Source organism: Cuculus canorus, chromosome 5 (assembly GCF_017976375.1).
Source record: "Cuculus canorus isolate bCucCan1 chromosome 5, bCucCan1.pri, whole genome shotgun sequence".
Lineage (NCBI taxonomy): Eukaryota > Metazoa > Chordata > Aves > Cuculiformes > Cuculidae > Cuculus > Cuculus canorus.
In genome coordinates this window covers 9264424-9289375 of record NC_071405.1, presented here as the reverse complement: position 1 = coordinate 9289375, position 24952 = coordinate 9264424, and the positions used below count along the sequence as shown (strand labels likewise).

General features: G+C 45.5%; 2 protein-coding genes across 2 annotated transcripts in view; one reads left to right on the top strand and one right to left on the bottom strand.

Moving 5' to 3' along the window:
* Window positions 1–17428, bottom strand: part of C5H14orf39 (chromosome 5 C14orf39 homolog) — a 38308-nt gene extending 20880 nt beyond the window's left edge. The window contains exons 1-4 of the mRNA XM_009564370.2: window positions 17411–17428; window positions 7554–7610; window positions 7246–7302; window positions 4068–4194 (exon numbers count right to left, since the gene is read on the bottom strand). Coding sequence (XP_009562665.2) covers window positions 4068–4194; window positions 7246–7302; window positions 7554–7602 — 233 coding nt within the window. The 5' untranslated portion in view covers window positions 7603–7610; window positions 17411–17428. The remainder of the gene's footprint in view (window positions 1–4067; window positions 4195–7245; window positions 7303–7553; window positions 7611–17410) is intronic.
* Window positions 17429–21185: 3757 nt separating this feature from the next.
* Window positions 21186–24501, top strand: SIX6 (SIX homeobox 6). Its single transcript, XM_009564401.2, has 2 exons — window positions 21186–21911; window positions 23705–24501. Exons 1-2 carry the CDS (start codon window positions 21340–21342, stop codon window positions 23871–23873), a joined length of 741 nt encoding a protein of 246 aa, XP_009562696.2. The 5' UTR covers window positions 21186–21339; the 3' UTR covers window positions 23874–24501.
* The last annotated feature ends 451 nt before the right edge of the window (window positions 24502–24952 follow it).

The following is a 24952-nucleotide window of genomic DNA, read 5'->3' as shown; positions in this document are numbered from 1 at the left end:
AATGAATTAATGGCAGATAAGAAATGAACTTCAGCTGCTCTCAAGTAACGTTTTCTGCCTCTAAGTCATCATCCACCTCTATTTTCCTATTTCACGCGGTGGTTACCTAGCTATACGGTATGTCTAGGTGGTTAAATGCACCCATTCCAGTAATCTGGCTAGGGCAAGAGGTGTCAAGCAGCTCATACCCAACTCATAACTAGATTCCTCTAGAGCAAACTGATGGATCCACATTCTGTAATGCTTAGCCTAGGTCACTTCTCATGCAGTTCCCCATCAGCCTTGAAAGACAATTAATGAATTTTTTGTTCTTCTTCTCATTTCAGGAGCCTCCTGTAATGTAAGAGCTATGATGCAGCCCACCACAGTGACTACAGAAAGGACTTGCTACTAGTAAACTAATATTACTTCCTCACCATCCAGATATTTGAGATGCCTCATCCTTGCATGTGGGAACTCTAGAAAACAGTCTATCTATAACATAAATTCAGCTTTTGTCCAGAACAGAAGTTACCCAAAGGCATTACAAACACCTACAATGAAGTCTGAGTGCAACTACCTGTCCTAGGAGATGCACACAAAACCCAACCTTAGAAACACATACAAAGATCCTATCAAAGCTAAACATTGAAGAAATAGAACAAGGAAAAATACATAAGGACTGAAGAGACCAAGTGAATCTGAAACAGGAGAGATGCTGTCACATTTAAAGAGTTACATCTACAAGGATGAGGGGAGAAATGGCAATGCAGAACAAGGTTGTTTTTGAACAAGTCACATAACACTTTACTGCACAAGTGAGAGCAGCTGAGGAGGTGAGGTTCACTTTGACTGCATATTCATGACTAAGATTAGTAAATGGCATTTTGGGGTGAATATAAACCCAAGGTTAAAAACTGGAGGGTTTATAGCACACAAATAGACAAAGTATGTGGATTCAGGCAGTCTCTCCCAAGTTGGAATAAAATAGAGGCTTCAGTAACAGCTAACAATGCAACTTTCATCAAGGAAATAAAGAAGGAAGACTTGAGAATTAATTTGCTGAACTGAAGTCAAATAACCTTGAACAAAAAAAAATGTACTCCAGGTGGTAAGGCAACACACTATATAATCAACATTTACAACAGCAGCAAAGTTTGTCAACAAAAAAAAACAAATGAGAAACTGCAGCATCCCCTCAGGAAATTTAGGACTATCGGCCTAAATTGTTTGACACAATGGGTCATTCAAAAGGTAATTACAAAGCGCTACTTCACCATAGCTACTGAAAATTCAGCAGAAAGCTGAATTTTTAAAGGGTCAGATTTAAAAATAAAGAAGTGGAAACCAGCATACTTAGATACTAAAAATGTGCTGGCACACAAACACCTTCTACTCAGAGAACTCCATGCCTTTCTTCGGAGGAAAAAAAGAAAAAGCAAAAAAAAGTCACAGAGCTTTTATAAATTAGAGTACACACAGAGCTTCTATAAATGAAAGCACAAACCATGTCATGCATTACATTTTGTGTTCCCATCTATTCTGCAGGCGTGCAGAAACAACGCAGTACCAGGATGCTGTTTTGTAAACACAACATGAAATAGAAGATTCAAACAGCTCGTCTACCAGCTTGATAAATGCATCGCTGTTTCGCAGAGGTTCTGAGTAGCTATCCTTCCCTTCAACAGCTAAAGCATAACAAAATTCTGCGTCCACATGAATCCAAATGCAATAAAACTGTAGTTTAGCTAGTGGGAGAAGACAACAATTTCTTTTCCAAATTAGCAACATTCTGAGTTCATCTGGCTTTTTTTTTTGTTGCTATTATTTACATGAAATCTCACCATCCCTGAGTCCAAACATAAAAAAATAGAAGAGAAACAATAACATTGGACTGGGTTCCATCACCAGTATTTCACCAATTTTTATTGTTCTGGGATAAATATTTCTAGTTTGAATCTGTGAAGAAACTAAGTATTAAAAAAGACTCTTTGTTTGTCCAAAAATATGTACTTCATTTTGGTCATTTTGTGTTCTTTGTTCCATAGATCAATACGGATTTCTTTAGAAAACTGATATCCCAATATACCTCTCTCATAGATCATACTTTCTGTAGACTTGTTATAAGTACCCCATATTTCGATCAAAGTCTTCAGACACGCTTAAGTATACTTACAATGTCCAGCAACCCAGACAAAAAGTTGTTTCTTTGAGAGGTCTGTTGAGTTTTACTGGCAATTCATCAACTATGATGGTGATTGTGACTCCAAAACAATATTTGAATTTACAAAACCAACATTAGAATCGTGCCCTTTGCACACGGAATACCAACTCGAACAGATATTAAAGTTTAAGATGATTCTACTACATAAGTGCTCTAATTGTCTGATCTTATAGCCAGGGCTTGTTTATCACAGTTTTCAGTATGTCGTTAAATGACATTTTCAATAATTTAAGACACAAAGTCTCTACTCTTCCGCAAGCATTGTCCTTCCATGAATACATGTATTCATTAATGAGTCACTTCTCATTTTCAGTCTCTTTACACTAATGCCATTAATTATTCTTTGTAGGACCTGAGCCAAAACCCATTGAATTTAATGATTAAAATTTTGATCAGATCCTTAGTTCTACCCTTAATATTTTATTTCTTTATTTGCATCACTTAACAGTTTGTGATTTGCAAACAGATTTGCAACTTCAAAAGATGTCTTCCGAAGCAGTGTGAATGGTTTCAGAAACTTACAAAAATGTTCATTTTATACTGCATTGCAGGCAATAATTTCGTGTAAAAGAATATTGGAATTTCATTGTCAAGGTCTAATATTTTCCTAACTATTTTTATGATAAAGCTACAAATCAGTATGGGATGGTAATTGATCCAAACAGTGGCCACTACACCCACTTCATTCACTAATGACTCCATTCTTTCGTCTGTTTTCAGATCGTTCAAAATAAACCTAGAAACTGTCTTCACTTCTTTTCTTTGTACTCAAACCCACCCACATCCTCCATTCACATCCTAAAATAAAAATTAAAATGTATGTAATGATATTTTTATTCAATTACTTATCTTTAGGTATAGAATTTCAACGAAAGAAAATGGACAGAATTTGCTAACAAATCATCACTCAAAGAACTGACAGATTGTGGCGAAACAAATGCTGCAATGAAGAGACACAATTATATCATCCAGGTCAAACTTGTATTGTCAAATGCAGATTTGCCGTTTCAGCTACCCTTCCAAACACCTGAGATTTTAATTTTTAAAAACAAGACACTACATGTCAGTGAGAAAAAAACATCCCTGCAGCCAAATTCTTGCTTGAGAAACTTCTAATTACTAAGACTCTAAAGTGATCTCCACTTAAAACTTCCACCAATCATCCAACAGAAAGATTTCTGTGAAGAAAATTGTGAACCACAGCCCACTGCGTTCATCAAAACCTCTGTGTGCCCAGAAGAACAGTTCTGCAGTCTGCAGTAAAAATTATACCAAAATCTGACAGCAGAAGTACACACGTATCTGTCTGTAGAGGCCATTATGAGACATCTCAGGAGACAAAATGTATAGAACAAAAAGTAACGTGAAATACGTTGTGAACAAAGAGTAGAGAGATGCTTCGATTTCAGGAAGCCAAACTCAGAATTAAAGAAAGAAAAACATAGTGGAGCCTTATTATCGCTGAGAGTTACTAAGCTTTTTAACTAAAAAAGTTTTTTTGAACAGGGTTCTTAATACTGGTCAAATGTGACAGAACTCACAAGGATAGAATCATGTTTCTATTACCTTATGACTGTAATACTTTAGCACACTGCAGATAGCACCTGTGATCTTTGAAAACCATTGATTCTAACAAAAAACTAAAGCTAACTGAAGTGCAGTATGTTTTTCCATAATTTAGTTTTTCGGGTGTGGCTAATACTGCAATTTTTATACCTTGTAATTTGCAGGCTGAAAAAAAACAGGAGAATACTAAATTTTTCTTTAACATCCCTTCTGTCTGAATATACATATTTTAACACTACTTTGTCACTGACTTTCTTAATACATCTATAACTCACAGTTGAGGCTATACTATACTCACGCATTACAGCTCTCCTTACTACTCTCATTTTGCTTGTGCAAATCAGCAATTGCTTCATTGCTGGTATTTATATTTTCCTCCAACCTAGCAATTTCACTCTTCTTTTCTGCGATTTTTGCAGTATACACTGAAATTAAAAATGAAAGATAAAAAAAGTAAGCTTAAGTATTTTCAACACATCCATGAAATAAAAAGTCTACAGTCAGAATGATTCAAATTTCTTGCAAAACACTTAATCTCAGTAGTGCCAGACGAGTGGACAGCCTGCAACTAAGCAAAGCAACAATGAAGGGAAACAAAAATTTAACGGGTTTCTGCTGTATGGCAATACCTTGATTATAGTCTAATATTGTGCAACTGACTTTAGAAGACAAGAACTGTATGTGCATCCCAGCCTATGTAAAACTAAAGTAGCTATTAATGGTAGAAATCAAAGCATTTTTAACAGTTAGAGCTGACCTTTCTTCTTTTCACAGCCCACAGCATATGCAGATGCAAGAAGCAGCATGCAGGGAAACAGCAGTGTAAGCCACTTTACCCTCAGTAATGCTTGCAACTAGGGAGAGTGGCTGGAGCACAAAAGTTGGTTGAGATAAAACGTCTCTCTCAAACACTTGTTTTCTTTTACAGAACCCCCTAATCACAAATGTTTTGAATGGGAAAGCTGACTACAAGACAGAAAAAAATAAAAACATCAGTAATGGCATATAAGCAAATTATTACTAGAAACACAAACAGAGGAATTAAAATAAAAAAGTAATTTACCCCAGGTAAATTACACATAATGTATGATAAACTGTATTGGAGAAAGAGTTTAATTATTAACATGCATTACAATGACAAATCCTCAAGCACTGTGATATCTGTGGAGATTCTTAAGGCAGATTCCTACTGCTGCCTAGAAAATTATTCCATTTTCTGAATGAGTGGTTAGAAAAAAATCTATGTTGTTGATCATGATCAGTGCTCTCTTTCACAAGTCAAATCTGCAAGAGCTATCACGCAGGCTCACATTGCAATGCACTGAGCACAACTAAGTGCACATTTGTTTTCCCTGTGCTCTTTCTCTCTTATTTTTCTATTCAGGTTTATTAGTTCCAAATCATCCCTTGCCATCAATGCTGCCCTGATGCACTGTACACCAGAGCTAGTGGCCCCAAACAAAGCTAGAAGGCCCCCCAATCACAGACATCCTGCCCTTCTCATCTACTTATACTGGGAAGGACATCTTAGTTATGTGACATGCTAAGTTGCTTGAATTACTGCTCTAGAACTTCAAGTCATGCAGAAGTTTGAGTCTGGTTTTGCAGTACTTGCTCTATATTCGCTTTCAACACCTCCTACATTTATATCAGAAAAAAATACTTCTAAGAGAGAAATATCAGTCAGTGAAAAGCTAAAGATTCTCAATGTATTTTAATAGCTTGTGTCATCTTTAGTATCTTCAATATCATAATATTTTCAATGTCCTAGTTCAGTAACTTACCTTTACTTAGTTTCTATTAAAAAAACAGGTGTATTTGGAAGTGTCCTGCAGGTGCCATTTTGAGATTTACCAAGACACAACATAACTATATTAACAAAATACCTTTTGCATAAGCAAAGCTACACACTTAACACATCATTTTAGTATTTCCCGTAGATGAGCACTTCTGAGACAGGTGCGAGCTGTTCTGCTCACCATTTGCTTTCGCAGGACCTTGTGGATGAGATTCATCTCGCCCAACTTCACAATACAAGCACCTACTTCAGAACTAAACACCCGTCGCAATGCCCACACTCCGTGAAGACAAGAGGGCATGTTTTAAAGCTTACTTTACCAACCAACTTTAAAAACTTTCTACAGGATAAGATAAATCACAGCCTAAAAGTGCCTATTTCCCTCCACTGGTTATGAAGGGACTCTAGCCAAAAAGCCTGATGAATCTCACACTAGAAGTCCGAGGCTGAATGCTACAGCTGTTCCTCTGCCAAGTAACACTCTCACAGAGGCGAAATTAAATCAGTGGAACTATTTCTGGGTAAGTTTTTTAAGGATTTAACCTGAACTTTTAAAAGTCTGAGTGTTGGTTGTGAATTCACACATGTTTAGGTACCTCTGAACTGAACTCACAAATAGCAATGTCGTGTTACTACAGAGCCTTTGGATTTTCCCTAAAAGCATGCTCATTTGCTGCAAGCATTCATAAATGTTAAGAAAAACCTCAACTCTAAGGCTCAAATTATGTGACAGAACAGTTAAAATGGAATTCCAGGTGTACGAGATTTCATGTTACAGATGTTTTAACATTTAAGATGCTTCAGTTTAATATTGATAATCTTCTTAATGAATAAGTACTTGCTTAGGCATATCAGTCAGGATTATTAGAAATTCTGTTGTCAAGAGGAGCACCAGCCAGACCAGAACTCTCTCTTGTTGTTTTTTCCTATAGACTATGAGCTTCAGTATCTACCTGTGAAGTACCAGTGATGAGCATAGATGTCCTTAGATTGTCTAAAGAATAGTTTCTCTGCCACAACTGTTCTCATGAACAAATCATAGGATATAGTAGTAAGGTGAAAAAAAAAAAAATCCGTCCAGACCTAAGTCCATAATATCATGCTGTCTGTTAGTCCTGGGGAAAAGGAATTTGATGTGGAGCAATATTTTCTCATTGGATTTACTGCTTTGAATTTTGAATAAAATTATCAACTGCTCAATTGCAGGAAAGAAGAACCAGGCTTGAGTAGGTAGTAGGAACTGAGAGAACTTTCATTATTGTAAGAACAGAAAGAGAGAAGCAGCAGTGAGGCAGAGGTCCAAACCTGGAAAGAACAAAAAACATGAAGAAAGAAAGGGAGGCAAGTGGCAGATGTATTGAGCAAGCACAGCTGAATCAAAGAACTGCCAGTGACTGTGAGGAGCTACAGAGTAAGAGCAGGAAATGGCGCAGCATGGAACTGGCTGTCCACGAGACAGCTGAACAGCATTAGCTGAAAGTCACAAGAAAAAGCAAAGTCTGCTAAGGAGAATGAGCAAGTATTGATGGCAAAGGATGAGGCAGGGTGAGAGCAGGACACGAGACGGCTTTCATTATTAGTCTTGCTTCCGCCCCAAAACACAGAACATGTACCAGGACAAATGAAACAAAAGCAGTGTGTTCAGTGTCTAATAAAATGATAATTTATCACTACTCACAATTTATCTGTTGCTTCACATGTTCCTTAGCATAAGTTGTTTGTTCTAGCTGGAACACTAAGAAGGAAACAAACACTTTTACATATATACATATACACAAGCGTATGTTATGCAGCAGTAATTGCACAAGCACTGATTAATGAAGATTTTAACAAAGTACCCCCCTCCATAACCTCACAGCTAACAAAACAGTATGTAGGCAAACATGAAAACTTTAATACTATAAATTTATTTGAGGTTACTATAAAGTACCACTGTAGGTACTGCATTAGTAATTAGTAATTTAAAAGTATGATGTAATGACTTACCAAACTCCAGCAGAAGTTTGTCTAAGTTATTCAAAAGCCTGTCACTCATTGTGTAAACTACAAAAGAAAAAAAGCAATTTGATGATTTACACAGTCAATAGCTTTATTGATACAATAAAAAAAAGTCAAAATTGCAAGACAAAATCACACATTTTAGGATAAAAGGGAGGAAAAAAAATTTAACTGCATTTGAATTAGTATCTAAACCACTTTAGAGGTACCATGATAGTGGTAATGGACACACTGAAAGTCCAAATCACAGCTTAGGAAAAAGGAGGTGTAACATTTAGGCAAAGCTTTGTTCCAGGAGCAGTTCTGTCTTTGAGAGGCTTAATGTTCTTAGAAGGCATGAAGGACGCAAGAAAAGATGCTTGTGTACAAAATGTGTAGCCTCCAGTCCAGCTGGTTTACTAAGCCTATCGGAAAAGCTACTTATCCATTCTGTACACTCCTCCTGTAGTAATTGCAAGGTACATTTACATCAGAAAGTGTATGCATAAGTGTGATTATAGACAGAACTCACACACAAAGGAAAGCAAATCCGTTCTTCTGTTTGTGTAGTGCTGCTATGTGCAGAAAATCAGTTACAGTTTTCAAAACAGTTTGAGAGTCATATAGTCCTCTAAAAAGGATGCAATCAGTATTTTATCAGGAGGCGATGAATACAGCTAGTTAGCTCAGTCATACTTATGCAAAGTTTTCTGATCCTTAACTGCTTAAGCAAAGTTTCCTGATAATTAACTGTCCCACAATGGCTTCCCCATACCCTTTGTATTGTCTAAAAAGTAAAGCCACAACAAACTCATGATGAGGATGAGATCCTAATCCAGGATGAAGTGGAATAGAAAACAACTGCAGAATTTAACTAAAGTGGCATTAAGGCTACATACTGCAGCACCTAGACCGGGAAACAGGAGGAGGAGGGGGGAGCATTTAAAATGCTGGATGTTTGACAGAAATTAATTTGCCTAACAGTTAAGTGAGGATCAGAACACCTAATCCAAGTGACTGGATTAAGTATAGCCAGTGATAAAAACTCCAAGAAAGAGATAATAGTTTTACCAAACGTATTTAAAAGCTTGGAAGCGCCCTTCCTCGTGCATGGGAACACTTAAGACAGCAAATGAAACATTTTCTGAAAAATTAAGAAAAATACTAAGAAATGCTACCTCACTCCACAGGTCGATGCAGCATATTTCGGCTTTCACACAATCTGAAAAAAAAAACCTAAGTAATTCCTTCAGATGCAAAAATTAGTTTGGAGCGTATACTAAAATCTGTTCTCTCAAAACAGTTTAGCCATGTCTGTTAGTTGTTTCCCTGACAGTTCCTATAAAAACTGCAAGGCATCAGGATGTGCACAGAAGGTGCACGGATGAAAGCAAAATAAAAACCACAAACATTACTTCAAACAGCAAATAATTTCTATTCATTGATTTATAAATCACAACATAAAGTTCACCAATAGAGCACACTATATAGCTGCGTATTATTAAAATAAATGCTATTCTATCATCTAGTCACTAAGGCAGCTATAAATAATTTTATCTTTTGAATGTTTTTGTAAAAAGACAGAAACAGAACTCAAGTGAGTGTTTAATATTTTTTTCTGCAATTTTACAATACAATTTACGTAAAAAATAAAGTTGCAGAAAATAACAGCGCATCTGAAAGCACACATATGTAAAATACCTGCTACTCTGGATATTGCTAGAATTAAGTTATGCAATGGCAAATGCTGTTCTGTGTGATGAATTAAGAAGTTACATGTGTTACTAAGAGATTCAGTTACATTGGTAACCTACAAGATGTTTGTAGATTTTAAAAGAGGTGGTTAACATGAGCCTGATAAAAAAGACATCTAAATTTTGGACAAATGTGACTCCCAGTCTATAACTGTAGTAAAGATCAGTTCTGGGTCCTACTGGAGAAAAGTAGCACCAAATCATTAACCAAGTCCGGATGACAAATCCAGAGCATGTTCTTATATGGGGCTGTTATTTTTGATAAGTAAGCACCACAGAGCTCCATCAGCTTGTGCTACTGCAAAAATGAAACACTTTTTAGGATATGTTGTGGTGTTCGTTTTCCAAACAAATTGTAAATCAAAACCTATTGCTGACGTAATGTATTTAACAGGTTCTTGTAATTAAATTAAGAGCTTTGGTGGGAATGCGTTTGTCATTTTTCTCTATCGTAATGTTAAAGAGAAATACATAATACACAGCAATGGGTAAAACAGCTTCAAACAGCATATATTATTCCTAATGCACCTATTCAGAAGGCTGTCAGCAGAAAAATATTATTACGCATCTTGCATGTTTGTACCGCATTAATAAATGTAATTCTATGGAATTATATTGTGGCAATAAAGTTACAGGTGTTGCAAGATTGCACTGAGTGCAGAAATCACAAACAAAGTGCCTGAGGGAGTCTCTGGCCATTGTCAAAACACAAACATCAGTGCCACTTCTGATAGCAGAGTTACAGCAGTAGTTTCATATCTCATCTAACAATTGCCATTTCTAGGTTCTTCATTAAAAGGTGAAAAATACTGCTAATCTATGAGATACATTTCTTCCTTACAACCAAATGCTCCATTCAACCCATTGTCAGCTGTGCAATAGTGTTAAATTCTGTTTGCTTTATTAATTTTCATTCCAGCAGAGCTCTCATTTTGAGAGCAGGCTCTATTTAGAATCATAGAATCATAGAAACATAGAATAGTTTGGGCCAGAAGGAACCTTAAAGCCCATCTAGTTCCAACCTCAAGGCCATGGGCAGGGTCATCTCACTGGCTCAGGCTGCCCAAGGCCCCATCCAACCTGGCCTTGAACACCTCCAGGGATGGGGCAGCCACAGCTTCCCTGGGCAACCTGTGCCAGTGCCTCAGCACCTTCATTGTGAAGAATTCTTCCTTATGTCCAGTCTAAATCTGCCCCTCTCCAGTTTATACCCATTGCCCCTCGTCCTATCATTACAAGCCTTTGTGAATAGTCCCTCTCCAGCTTTCTTGTAGCCCACTCAGGTACTGGAAGGTCACTATAAGGTCTCCTCTGAGCCTTCTCTTCTCCAGACTGGACAAGCCCAATTCTCTCAGCCTGTCCTCATATGGGAGGTGCTCCAGCCCTCTGATCACCCTCATAGCTGTTCCAACAGCTCCATGTCCTTCTTATGTTGGGGATTCCTGTATAAGACTATGAAGTGATTGGTTGGTTGATTCTCCTTAAAATATAATAGAATTCACATTTCTGCACTAACTTCTGTCTCTGTTAAAAAAAGCCGTGCCTCTCATCGTGCTGCTTATCTTCCTCCATCCCTCTCCTGCAACACTGCCCTAGGAACCCTGCGAGGAGACTTCAACCCTGGCTCCAGGATGAGGATGTGCCATCTTTCTCAAAACCCTCTGCTCTTTTCACTGCTTCTGACTACATCAAAGCCCTTTCCTCACTGGTGACAGTTCCAGTTATTACACCTGAGTTAACGTAGTTCTTTTATGAAGTCTCTCCTTCTAACGCTTAAGTTTTAAAGTGTTTTTGCCATGTGTGTTGTGTACCCCGCCTTCATGACTGGCTACCAACGTGTCCGTCAAGCCTTCAGAAAGTCAAATATCACATTTTACTGATACAAAAGTAGTTCCTATTAGAAAAAGTGGAATATTTTGATTTAAACTAACATAGAGTTAAGTTCATCCAAGTAATAGTATTTTTTGAAAGTTAGAATGTCCCTCTGACAGCATAGGGGTTTTTTTTATAGCAGGTTTTTTTCAAGTACTGGTTTCCCAGACACCGTTACATCCTGTGTGAAGTATGATCTGTTGCTAACACTTAAGTTTTAAAGTGCTTTGCCGTGTGCATCGTGTACTCTGCCCTCACGAGTGGCTACCAACATGTCCGACAGCCCTCAGAAAGTCTTACGGATTGCCACATTTTACTGAGTGGGGAACATGCCAAACAAAAGGATATTGCTGCAGATTAGTCTGTAAATTCCTAGAGTTTAGAAATTGAGTTGATTTTTTTGTCAAAAGAGTAAGGAAAACCCCATCCTGTGGGAAGCCACAGGGGCTGTGATGAGCACCATAAAATGGTGGCGCCAGAGAAGGGGAGCAGGAGGACAGGGGTGATGGCGGCCAGGTGGCTTCTCTGCATTTTGTGGGGTGGTGAACACTTGGAGAGTGACCAGGACATGCTGGCTCTGCCAGAAGGGGAAAGGAGAAGAGAGACATGACAGGGGCTGGAGCATGGCCACGACCCCACTCCCTCAGCTTCGTCCCACGAGGGCAGAGCCGCCTGCCTACCCTCAGCTTCAGCCAAATGCCACCTCCTTGTTCTCCCTCCCTTAAGACAGGGAAATGGCGGGAAAAAAGGGCGGGTAAATATTGGAGGGGGAAAAATGGCGGGAAAATGCCTCAAGCCCCTGGGCATAGAGCAGAGATGGAGGTGCGGAGCCGAGCTGGAGCCACAGCAGCTCAGCCCCAACAAACAGTGCAGGAGAGGCAGGAGGTGCGGCCGGGAAACCTGGAGCAGCTTCATTTGATACAAGAAGTAGCTCCCTTTACAAAAAGTAGAATATTTTTTATTTAACCAAAAGTAAAGCTTCATCTAGAGTCATCAGGCACTGGCAGAGGCTGCCCAGGGAGGTGGTGGAGTCCCCATCCCTGGAGGTATTTAAAAGATGGGTGTACAAGGTGCTCAAGGACATGGTTTAATGGCAGATAGAAACAGTTGGACTCGATGATCCAAGGGGTCTTTTCCAACCTGGTGTTTCTATGATTGTATGATCTAAGAAGCTGTATTTTTTGGAAGTAAGACAGAATGTCCCTCTTGATAGCATCTTTTCTTTCAAACAGTGTTTTTCCAAGCACTGTTCATTCTTTGGAGCTGATAATGTCTTGTGTTCAGTGTGATCTGTGCTGAACAGATGTGTCTTCTCCTATAATCACCTCTGTTTGCAGCCTTTCCCCATCTCAAATGCAAGGGTCAGGCAGAGCTGGAGATGAAGCTTCAAATCAGCAAGAGTCTTGACTTTTGTAAAGGGGTAATAACATTAAAATTCATCCTTCAGAAGTAATAGTGATACACGTAGTTGCTATTACAAAAAAAAAAAGAAGTGAAATATTTTGATTTAAGTTAAAGTTTTGTAAAGTTTCATAAATTGATTCTATTTTTTGAAAGTTAGACAGAATGTCCCTCTGATAGCATGTTTGCTTTTAGACAATGTTCTTCCAGACACTGTTCACTCTTTGGAGATGATAGCATCTTGCACGAAGCACAATCTGCGCTGAACAGATGTGTCTTCTCCTATAATCTCCTCTGTTTGCAGCCTTTCCCCATCCCAAATGCAAGGTCACCAGAGCTGGAGCCAAAACTCCAAATTAACGACAGATTTGACTGATGTGAAGCTCACAATAACTTCAAAATTAGTCCTTGGGAAGTAGTAGAAGATGCATAAGATTTCTGGGAAAAATTTATTCATATGCATTTAAGTGGGAAACACATCCTGTAACAGCTCTTGTTTGGCTGCAGACGGTTGATGAGGATCAGTCCCTCGTGTTGCCCGGGCCTGATAAAGGATGCTTGCTTTCTAGAACTCCAAAACGAGTCTTGAGGAGTTTATTTGTTGGGATTTTCCATCTCACACCTGCGGGGAGAAGGGGCTGATGCCATTCTGCGCACAGGCCAATGCGCAGCGCCCTGCGGGGCGCGCAGTCCTTCCATCCCTCGGGGACATATCAGCGGGGTGCCTGTCTCCCCAAAAAACACCCGTTTGCCCTAACAGTGAGAGTTGGGGAGGGGGACACACCGGCATTTCCCAGCTCTCCCGCGCCAGTCGTGGATGAAAAGCGATGAGGATGCTCCATCTACCGGGGAGAGCGGAAGGGAGCGGGGAGAGGAGGCAGCGCCGATGGAACAAGGCATCTCTTGGGAATGTCCTGGGAGGATAACACACTCACACTCCCCGTCATGCAGCACAAAGAGGCTGCAGCGTGAAAGTTGCTTTATCCACCCTCTGGGTCCCACGCGTGTTGCTGACCCAGCCAGGGGTGGCCATAGGTGTTACCACTGCCTAAAGCTTTCCTCCTTCCATCCCTCAGGCCGAAAGGTGCGGGACGGCCCCATACACAATTTAAAGCCTTGTTAAAGTCTCCCACTTCGCATCCTGGAGCAGGACTTTGCAGTGAAGATGCGTGGGAATATCAGCAGCCCCAGCAGCTCCGGTGCGCCCGGCAGCCTCGCCTCGGCACAAGTTGCGCTAACAAAATTGGGTACGTTTATTTATTTATCGATGTGCATGCAGCACTACAAGGCAAAAAAAAATGCACAGCTCCGACAAGGGGAAAAAAATAAACTAGAACATGACACTTCCCTCCAAGCTGCGGTAAACTCGGGGTTGGTTTTTTCCTCCCTACTGAGGTTGCTGAGGCTGAGGGTGGATATAAGATTATAAATAAGCAAAGGAAAATAAATAAGACTCGGGGCACAGCGTGCAGGGGCGGGGGGGGGAAGGATATTGGCATGGCTGACGAAAGAAGAAAAGACAGGGAAAATGGAAACAGGACGGAAGAAATTAACAGAAAACAGTTTCTGCCACCCGAGGCACGGATGGCGGTCAGACGCGATGCTGCTTTCGGGAGAGTCAATTCAACCCGCAAGAAATGCAGCTTCAAAGAGAGATAGCTGACCCACCTGGCTTCAGGTCAGAGATGAAGGAGGGGAAAGAAAAAGAGAGATAAGTGGAAAACGGCATGTTCTTTTGGAAGCCACGTCTGCGGCCTCTGCTCAGTGCATCCCTCTGGCAGCGAGGCTCCGTCCTTCCTTGCAGCATCTTCGTGCTGCTCCCATCACCCACCTTCTCTCCCTGCCTATCTCAGAGGGCAAAAGCCGTTTCCCTGCCTGACTTCCTCAGGGACTCTTTAATCCCTAGATAAGCGTAGACCCTTCGCAACTGGTGGTTTGCAAGCCCTCTTCCCACATCATTAAATAAAGCCCAAGGAGAAACCGCTTCAAAGATTTGTCCTGCCTTAAGCAACTCTCTTAGAGACTCCACGAACTTCTGGAAATAGGGATTTAGTAGCGGAGTAGCAGACAGCTCCAATGATGGTCATTAACACCTCCCAGTATCCGGTGTTTTAAGCAGCGGTGTTTAGGGAGGCTGAGGCTCCCGCAAACCCAGGGACCCGAGCTCACCCGGAAGGTTGTCAGTCGTTTCAACAGGCTTTGGATAAAGCCAGCAAAGACTTCCCGGCTAATTCCCTCCCAGGACTGGCAAGAGCTCCTCACTGGGGCTTTTCAGGTCCCCCGGTGCTACTTTACCCATCTATTTATCACAGGGACTCCCGACCCGAGTTTATCGCTGTGCGCCCACCACAAAACGGTTTCTGCAGCTGCAGAAAAGAAGGCTTTGCGTCCCGCTGGTTCCGTCTTGTTTGTTTTGCCTTGCATCCCTCTAAAAAATAATAAGAACTCCAAAGCCATAAACAACTCCTTTCACTACTGGCCGGCGAGCAGGAAGGACTCTTCCATAGGATCATCTCTAATCAATGATGAATGGGTTGCATTACTCTGAGAAAAGATATGGTCAGTTCAGGGCTCAGAAAGGGCACTCAAACCCCCTCCCCCCGCTGTCAGACCCCTCGACCCGTGACCCACTTAGCGGGGATCCCCGACTCTGCCCCTCCGCTTTCTCCATGCCTTTTTCATCCATTTTGGAGCTACCCTCGGCGCCTCCTTCAGCTGATGGAGAGGGTACAGAAACCCAGAACCTTCTCTGCAGAGCGGACGGGGCAACCCGTGCCCCAGCTGCACTTAGGAACTGGGTTGGGAAGACCTCTAGGGACACCTCCGCCTATTTCCCCAGAAGAAAGCAGGAAAGCGCCATTGTCTTGTTTTCCTGGAGACTCCCATGGTTGTCCTCCCGCAAAGGGAAAGCAGTCGGTGTCCGAAGTCTCACTGGGCTGCAACGACCGGCGGGGATCGGGTCCCTACAGTGTTTGGGGGACACGGGAGGGGGCAATCACAAATGCAGAGCGACAGGGACCGGATAAACTTGTCCTGGTCAAACGTCTTTCTTCTCAACCAGAATAACCAGCTCAGAAAGACGACGAGCAGGTGGAGAGACCGAACTACTGACCCTTGAAACTCGGCAAGGTTCAGGGACCTCTTACTTGTTACCGTCCGAAAACAAAAACACAAACAAACCCAGAAACCAACCAACAACCAAAAAATGTCGTATGGCAATTTATCGGGGTGCGGGATGGACGATTCCCGTCCTCTTGCGGCTGCTCTTGGATAGACTTGCTCCTTGGAGCAGCACTGTGAATGCCGGAGCTCAGGCAGATGCCACCACCGTTGACTAGAGTCCTCTTTCCAAGTCCGGTGTAGTACCAGGGAGCTGGACCAGAAGCTTGGACTGGTCTGGGTATGATGCTGTTGACTCCCACAAGGCACCTAACGCTGCGGAGGAGCTCCCTCTCCAAAAAAAAACAGGGACCTCCACTCCCGAGCAGCCTCCATGCGCAGCGGGCAACCTCCAGTAAGGGCTGGAGCCCAGCTCACTGCCAGTGCCCAGACCAGTCCTGACACAGTACTTCTGCCAGACTCAGTCCCAGAAGCATTTGGACACTAAACTATGTCACGATATCTAATCCTGTTCTTCATCCTTCCCCCAAACACACGAATTCCCATTCCTGCTGAATATTAAGTTGGTTTCATGGCAGCCCTCGTCTTCAACCTGGGAAGATATGTAATAGTTGAAGGATTGTTTTTTTCATTTCCATTGACACGGAATAGTTTTCCATACGAGTGCCACTTTCAGATCCCCCCCTCCCATGGGAAAGGAGCTGCCAGAATTCCTTCTTTTCCCAAAGGACAGCTTCCCATGGGAAAGGCGGGGGGAGGGAAAAAAAGAAGGTTAAAAAAGCTTGAAACAAACAAACAAACAAAAACTATAAAGAAAAGAAGGACTTTTTGGCTGACAAAACCACCTGTATGGTCAAAGCCTCAAACTTTCAGATCAATTTGAAAATTTGGGGGGTTTTGTTTGATTGCTTTTGTTACAATTTTCAGTGGAAACGCTGATGAAAACAGAGGATTTTAAAATACGTGTAGATTTTTACGTGAACACACCTCGGTTAAATAGGAGATTTGGTGCTGTGCGTATTTATATTCAGGTAAAGGCAGTAGCCAAACAAATCCCAAAGGATCGGGGACTTTCGAATCAGGCCCATAACCGCACCCTAAAGATACTTAAAGATAAATCTTGGGTGGTGGGTCCTTTCTGCCTGCAGCCCTGGCCCTGACCAGGGCCCTGTACAAGCCTGATCTTTTCTTACCAGTCTCAAAATAATTAATTTTTTTGAGTTTTCAGTGACTCTTTGTTGTAACATCAAATATACCAGCCCTGGTCCAACACCTCGCGTTACACCTATGTATTATAATACGTAGAAGGACTAATATTTAATAAATAGCTCCGAGATTGGAAAGTAGGAGAACATGACTGTCGGTCTGGCGGCGTTTCATTGACTTTCTGGTGCTTTTGATGGTTATCAGTGGTTTAAGTGGGGATCCAACCCGCACACTCTCCCTAACGCTAAACAGACTACAGCTTTAAGCATAACTCTTTTTAGGAAGAAATGGAACGATCCATAGCTGTTATTTCTACAGTTATGGCACTCTTAAAAATAAAAAAGACAATCTCACGAAACACATTGGAATACGCGCTTTTTCCCTACCCAGCATGTCCCACCCCATCATCCGGAGCTTGAGCCCTCCCTCCTCCAAAGCTCCGGGGTGGCTCGGTGGGAAACGCTCCCGAAAGCCCCGGACCCGGTCCCCGGAGGGGCTGACATTTTCAGTAACCTTTTCTTATGAGCGACAGCGAGTTCTCTCCTCCGCCTGAGCATCCCCCCTCCTCCGGCGGCGTGGGATGAGCTGCGGGAGCCGGGATGAGGGCAGGGCGCTCTGGTGCCCGCTCCAGCGCTGCCAAAGAGGGAGCAGTCCCCGGTACCAAGCCGGTACCGATCCAAGGCCAAAATATCCCGGTTGATTTCCCAGGTGCCTTCCTCAGGGATTGCTTGCCCTCCACCTCCCTCAGCCAACGCTGCAGACTGATAGCATCACTTCACAAACTCCTACATCCCCGGCAATCCTGCCGACACTTTTACAGAGGGGCTTCTTGTTCCCGGGGTGTTTTTTGTTTTGCTTTTGTTTTGTGCAATACTTAACGCAAATGAAAGCTTTAAAAAAATGTATTCGCTCTTCTGCTGCTTTTGGAAACTCCGTCTAGGTAAACAATCCCCAGGGACTGCGATTCTGGTACACAGGGTAGCCGATAGATGCTGATGTGAAGGTGTACAGACACGCTGCTCAGCGTATTTTTTGATTTAAGGCCCTGGGGAAGGATGACAGACAGCACATAGCGTCCATGCAGGCCGGTATGGATTGCTGGCGGGATTGCTGATTTATCTTTTTTAATGTGCTGTTTTATTCCTTGTTCCCCAGCGGGTTCAGCTCTGCAGGGTTAACTCCTCATGCTACCTGTAACAGGGGGCAAAGCCGTGACCCAAATTAAGGTAATCATCATTGCTGGCTATTAATGTCAAGAATAGCGTCCCTATTATACGGGAAAAAATGAAAAAGGGGGAGGAAAGCGGAATCGAAGCGGACACGCCCGAGCGCGCAGCCAGGCTCTAATGAGACCCGAGGATGCGCTGGGAGCCAGGGTATCCCAAGACCCCCTGTTTTTTCGGAATCACTTTCCCAGGGAGCCTCTCCTGGCAGCGGCACCCGGTCCCGCGGGGACAACCCTTGCCGGAGTCCTGGACAGGGATAAAACCCCTGAAAGAAAGGGAGAGGGACGGAAGGGTCCCCTTGGAGCGGGTCGCTCTCTCTCAGAGCTGGTGGCACAGAGCAAGGAGCCCCCGGGTCCTTCCCCAGCCAGGCACAAGCCGATTCCCCCCAGTCTGTGCCACATCCCAAATACAGAGCCCAGCGTTAACAGCTGGAGAGGGCGCCGGGCTGATTTCCTTCCTCGAGTCACTCTTTAAATGGTTAAACAGAGGGTTCCGGGGTCCATTTCGGTGTTGCCTTTTCTTTCTCTTCTTTTACCTTCCCAGCAGAGCTGCCAGCATCTTCCCATCCGGGCCGGTTTCTGGGGAACAAAGGCTGGGGACCTGGGGGACAGCCCTTCGTCCCTGCTAGCTGCTCTCGTTGCTTTAATGAGGATTCATTTCTTTAGTCTACAGTCCTGGCTTTCATTATGGAGCCTGTCTCGCTTTGCTCGTAGTCATTAGGCTGCAACCCAGTGACTCCCTCGCCAGATCATGTGCATGCTTAAAAAAAAAATAATAATAAAATAAAAAATGAAAAAGACCTTCAGGAATATTAGTAATCATCATCATCATATGGCCGGTCTGAATTAGCTACGCCTTCGCACAGGCTTCCCAGCGTTTCACTGCTCTCAGAGCAGAGGGTTTTCTCCATCAGCCCCGTCCCGGGATGCTGTCAGGGCAGCTGCCGAGGTCGCCACCTTCTCCCCCTCTGCCCGGGGAACCCCGATGCTCACACCGAGCGGCTCTGGGGGTTTCTTATCACTGTCCGAAGTGGTTATTTAAGATCTTTCCTTTCAGCTGCCCAGAGTGCTGGTTTTCCCTTGCGAAAAGGACAGGTGGGGTGGAAAGGCACTCTCCCTTATCAATATTATATCATATAAATGATATTTCTCCCTTCTCTGATTTTCTTTTGTCATCTGCCACTTTTATTCCCCTTAGCGGCTGGGCGAATCCAACCCGGGTCTGTAAAGTGAAGCAGAAGAGTCTCCCCTCTTTTTTTTTTTTAAGTTTCTGTGGAGTGCCTCTGAACTCGTGAGTTCTGTCTGTGCTTTTATGTCTCCCCAGCTCTGTCGGGTTTTATGAAAATGAGCAGTATTGAAAGCTTTTCTATCCCGCTAGCTGTGAGCCTCACATAAATGATGTAAATGGCTCGAAGGGTTTTTTTCAAGTGAACTGTGTAGATCTGTGAAAATAATATCAGAGTTTTCCGTCAGAATGAGCTTAGCACTGTACTGAGGCGTACCATAATCTGACCCGACACCTCCGACCATCTGCGCTATCTATCTGCCTTCTGATTTACCAAATCTTCACAAGCAAAAGACAAATTGTACTTGATACTAAAGAAAAGACGGCGAGCCCCAGTCCGGCTCCATTTCTGCAGAGAAATGATTGGAGAAAATGTAAATCTGTTTAATTTCAGTCTACGGGCAACTAGCAAAGGAGCTTTCTTAAGGAAAGGAAGAAAGGAAAGCAAACAGACAAACAAAAAAAAAGAAAGATAAAAAAAAAAACAAAGAAGAAAAGAGAAGGGGGAAGAGACAATAACAAGACATCAAATTAAGAAGGAATTTCTTTGACAAGCGTTCTAGGAAAAAAAAAATGCATTACAAAGAACAGAGGAGAGAACATATTGAGCTTAATTCAAAATATATGCTGCCTTTCCTAGCATGGTCCCTAATGTTCCCGGGAAGAAATTGCCACTGAAGAGCTACGTGTGCAATAAAGTGTGGCTTCTTGATTTACCCCCTTGTCTCCCAGAAAACAAATTGCACCCTCACAGCTCAGAAAGTGATTTCACCCCTGCCTCGAGAGGCTGCAGGTTTGTCCCTCTTCTCCGACGGGGCGGCCAGACGCTGCCTTCGCCCCTAACCCCACGGCCGGGGAGCGGGGAGGGGAAAAACCCGCGGGGAACGATTACTACTGGGTGATCAATATTTCAAAAGAGTCCTGAAATCTGCTTTAAGTCGCAGTCCTGACCTACAAATGACTTCTCACTCCCCGCGACTATTCTCGGCATCTATTCAGGGCCATTCAGCCGAAAACAATAAGGTTTTAAACGTTACAAAAAAAATAATTATGAAGCTTTAGTTGAACGGAGAAGGGAGCTGGGCTCTTTGCGGATAATTCCTGGTCTTAACAGAGATGGGAAGTCACCTACAGGCCGAAAGGGGAGAGTTTTTCCCCAAATCTCGGCTCTTCTTGCGGTCCTCTCTCTGCCTCCATTGTCACTTCCAGCATCACTGTCCCTGTTCCGCAGCCTTTTTTCACCTGATTCCCACTCCTGACTTATCCCCCTCTCCGTGCGCCCACCCCCGTGCATCCAGCACCTGGATGGACCCCACGGCTTTATCAGGAAGGGTGCCGTAGGGGAATCCCGGGCATCCCACGCCCAATTTCCCAGAGGCAAACGGCAGCGGGTGCGCCCCTTCCCCGCACCGCCGTGCTGCCGTGGGCAGGGAGCGGGGCAGGGAGCTGGGAACCGGCTGGGAAGGCGGAGAGCGAGGCGGGGAGCGGGGCTTTCTTCCGTGATTGGCAGCGGCTGACAGTGAGTGGCAGCCCCTCCATGGAAACCCGGGAGCCAATCTGCCGAGCCCGACAGCAAATCAGCCTCTCCCGCAGCAGCGCGGCGGCGGCGCGGAGCTGCGCTTCTGCCTTGTCTTCCCCACACACTTTTTTTTTTTTTTTAGTTTTTTTTTTTTTTATTCCCTTCATCCTCCCCCTCGTCCCCTCCCTCCCCCTCTCCGCCCGCCCTCCCCCCGCTCCATTCTCCTCCGCCTCGCCCCTACCCACCTCCCCCAGTCGCCGGAGCCGCCGAGCGCTCCCCATCGCCTTCTTCTCCGCCCTCGCCGGTGCCTCGGAGGCAGCAGCGGGGCGAGGGGCGGCCGCCGGGGCCGCTGCCCGCTTCCCCGCCGAGGGGGTGTGCGGGGGGCATCGCCCGGAGCCCCCGGAGCCGCCTTCATGTTCCAGCTGCCCATCCTCAATTTCAGCCCGCAGCAGGTGGCCGGGGTATGCGAGACCCTGGAGGAGAGCGGGGACATCGAGAGGCTGGGACGCTTCCTCTGGTCCCTGCCCGTGGCCCCCGCCGCCTGCGAGGCTCTCAACAAGAACGAATCCGTGCTGAGAGCCCGAGCCATCGTGGCCTTCCACACGGGGAACTACCGGGAGCTATACCACATCCTGGAGAACCACAAGTTCACCAAGGAATCGCACGCCAAACTGCAAGCCCTCTGGCTGGAAGCTCATTACCAGGAGGCGGAGAAGCTGCGGGGGCGACCCCTGGGGCCGGTGGACAAGTACCGGGTGAGGAAGAAGTTCCCGCTGCCCCGCACCATCTGGGACGGCGAGCAGAAGACACATTGCTTCAAGGAGAGGACGAGGCATTTGCTGCGGGAGTGGTACCTGCAGGACCCTTACCCCAACCCCAGTAAAAAGCGGGAACTGGCTCAGGCCACGGGACTTACCCCCACGCAAGTGGGCAACTGGTTCAAAAACCGCAGGCAAAGGGACAGGGCGGCAGCCGCTAAGAACAGGTAAGGAGCCGCCCGCCCCGCCGGGGCGCTCGGCGTCCCCGCAGGGAGGCTTCGTCCCCGCCTGCCCGGGGACCGAGCCAGCCCGCGGGCAGAGGCAGGAACGGGGGCGTTTCTCCCCGAGAAACGCAGCGAAGGATCAGCGTGAAAACCCTACGGCTTCTTATTTATTTTTAATAGCAAAGGGGTCTCCCCTCTCGGGCTCCTCCTCGAGGAGCGGGATGAATGGAGGAGAGGGGGAGAGGCCGCCCGGGCACCGGGGCTGCCGGAGCTGCCGTGACCCCGGCAGGACCTGGCGGCTAAGCGGCAAGAAACCCCCCATTCCAAGTTTTTCCTGGACATACAAATGCCTATTTCACATCTGTCCACCTGGAGCAGAGCCGGCAATGCCCCTCTGCGCCCTCTGCTCCTTTGTCTTGCCTGAAACCTTCACTGAGCCAGCCGGCAACGTTTCTTGGAGGTATCCCTGCCCATGGCGTTGGGGTTGGAATTGGATGGGCTTTGAGGTCCCTTCCAACCCAAACAATTTTATGATTCTATGATTTTTCTTATTTCTCTTCTCCCTCCCCTTTCTTTTTAAATCTTAACGAACAAAACCACGGCTCTTCCTGCGCGGTGTTGCCCCAACACCGGTGGTAAAAGCAGCCACCCCCGGAAGCAGGAAAGGGAGCAGAGTCCCCCCCGTTATCTCCTGTCCAGGAGCTCGGGGGGGGAGGGTTGGATTCCACTTGTCACCCTGCATTCCCGCCGGCCTCACGTCGGGGAAAAGGGTGCTGTCACCCACAGCCCCTTTCCGTCCGCTGAGAGGGAAGGTGTAAGGCCTGCAAGAGGGAAACTGCCTCCCAGAAGATGCTGCTGGGAATGACAGCCCCTTCGGATGGGGGGACAGTCTGTGCTGGGGTGACAGCCACTCCCCGGGTCTGCTGGCCCTGGGGCGGGCACCTGCTTTCTCAGGCAACCCCTTGCACCCCTTTGCCCTCTACACCTCAATCCCCCTGCACCCCTCTACCTTGTCCACCCCAATCTCCCTGTGTCCCTCTACCCTGTGCATCCCAATCCACTGCGCCCCTCTGCCCTGTGCATCCCAATCGCCACGTATCCCTCTACCTCCTGCACCCCAATCCCCGTGCACTCCCTTATCCTGTGCACCTAATCCCCCTGCACCCCTCTACTCCGTTCACTCCAGTATCCTCTGTGCCCCTCTGCCCTGTGCATCCCAATCCCCCTGCACCCTTCTATGCTGAGCGCCCCGATCTCCCCGCATCTCCCTGCCCTGTGCACCCCAATCCCACCCCCCCGCCTTATGCACCCCATTTCCCTGTGCCCCTCTTCCCTGTGCACCCCCATCTCTCCTGTACTGCCTTACCCTGTGTACAGAATCTTCCTGCGCCCTTCTACATAGTGCACCCCAATCCCCCTACACCCCTCTGCTCTGTGCACGCCAATCACATGCACCCCTCTATCCTGAGCACCCCAATCCCATGCACCCTTCTATCCTGTGCACCCCAATCCCCCTGCACCCCAATCCCCCTGCACCCCAATCCCCTTGCACCCTCTGCACCCCAATCCCACATACCCCTCTATCCTGAGCAAGCCAATTTCCCTGCATCCCAATCCTCCTGTATCCTGTGACCCCCAATCCCATGCACCCCGGTGCCCCGCGCACCCCAATACGGACTGGGATGAAGTGGCCTAAGCTGGAGGTGGGAGTGCGGGTCGGGGGGTGCCCGGGGGATGTCGGGGGGCTGCCCGCGGGCCCCGGGCGGTGATGCTGTGTGTGTGCCGGTTCCTTGCAGGCTACAGCAGCAGATCCTCACGCAGGGCTCGGTGCGGTCGCTGCCAGCGGAGGAGGAGAGCGGCGGGGAGGCGGTGGGCGCAGCCTCCAGCCCCGCCGCCAGCCTCTCCAGCAAAGCGGCCACCTCCGCCATCTCCATCACATCCAGCGACAGCGAATGTGACATCTGACACCGCCGCTATGACAAACCGGGGGCAGCGGGAGCTCCGGCTTGACTCCGGCTGCCTGCCCGCACGGCCGGAGCGGCGGGGCTTGCGATCGCCCGGCCGCACTCGCCAAACACGGGCGCTCGCCAGTCACACGCCTCCCTCCCAGCCCCGCAGCAGACTGCGTTAAAAAAAAGTGAGAAAAAAATCGTTGCCGCCTTTATTTAGAAGGATTTTCAGAATTGATGCCTAAAAAAAAAAAAAAACCAAAAAAACAAAAAAAAGGAAAAAATATTAAAGAAAACCCACAAATCGTTTAAAAAGCTAACAAACAAACAAACAAAAAAAATCAATAAACCCCCACCCCGAATGCCAAGTTGCAAAATGCCTGAGCGCCTGCCCGCGGGGATGTTTCTTGTGGAAAAGACGCTGTTCTTTTTGTTGAGTTTTGCTTTACTTTAAAGGGTTTTTTACATATATATATATAATGTTTATTTACTTATTTAAGGGATTGCTATGGTAGATTTTTTTCTATTATTATTATTTTTAATTATTATTATTTTTGGCTTGTTCTCTATGTGCACAGGTGACTTGTAGAGCATGTGCAGGACGAAACTGTATGAAGCAGCCTAAAACCATAATAAAATATTTGGTGAACAACCTTCGCATCTGCTTTGAAATGACAGTGTCGGTCTCAAACCCGCCGGTTTACGCAGAGCACATCTCCGAGGCCACGGGTATTTCAGCAACAACTCGGCAAGAATCGAAATAGCCTGGTCCTCGGGATCGGGGGTGATGGATTTGGAAGGCAGGGAAGAAGGGGGAGCAGGGAGAAACCCGGGGGAGGCGAGGGGAGCCGGGCCGAGGCTGGCAGAGGATGGAGATGCCCGGGGAAGGAGAGAAGGGATCGCAGCAGCTTCTCTTCTCCCAAGGGCTAAGGCTTTTGGGATTCTCGGCGGAGAATTTTTGGGCAAGGACGAGGTAAAAAGAAGGAAAAAAAAAAAAAAAAAAAAAGAAAAGAGGGGAAAGAAATTGCTGAGGAGAGTCCAGCCGGGGAACCGGGGGAGCTAAGCTTCCTCCGTCACCTGGCAAATGTAAAAAGA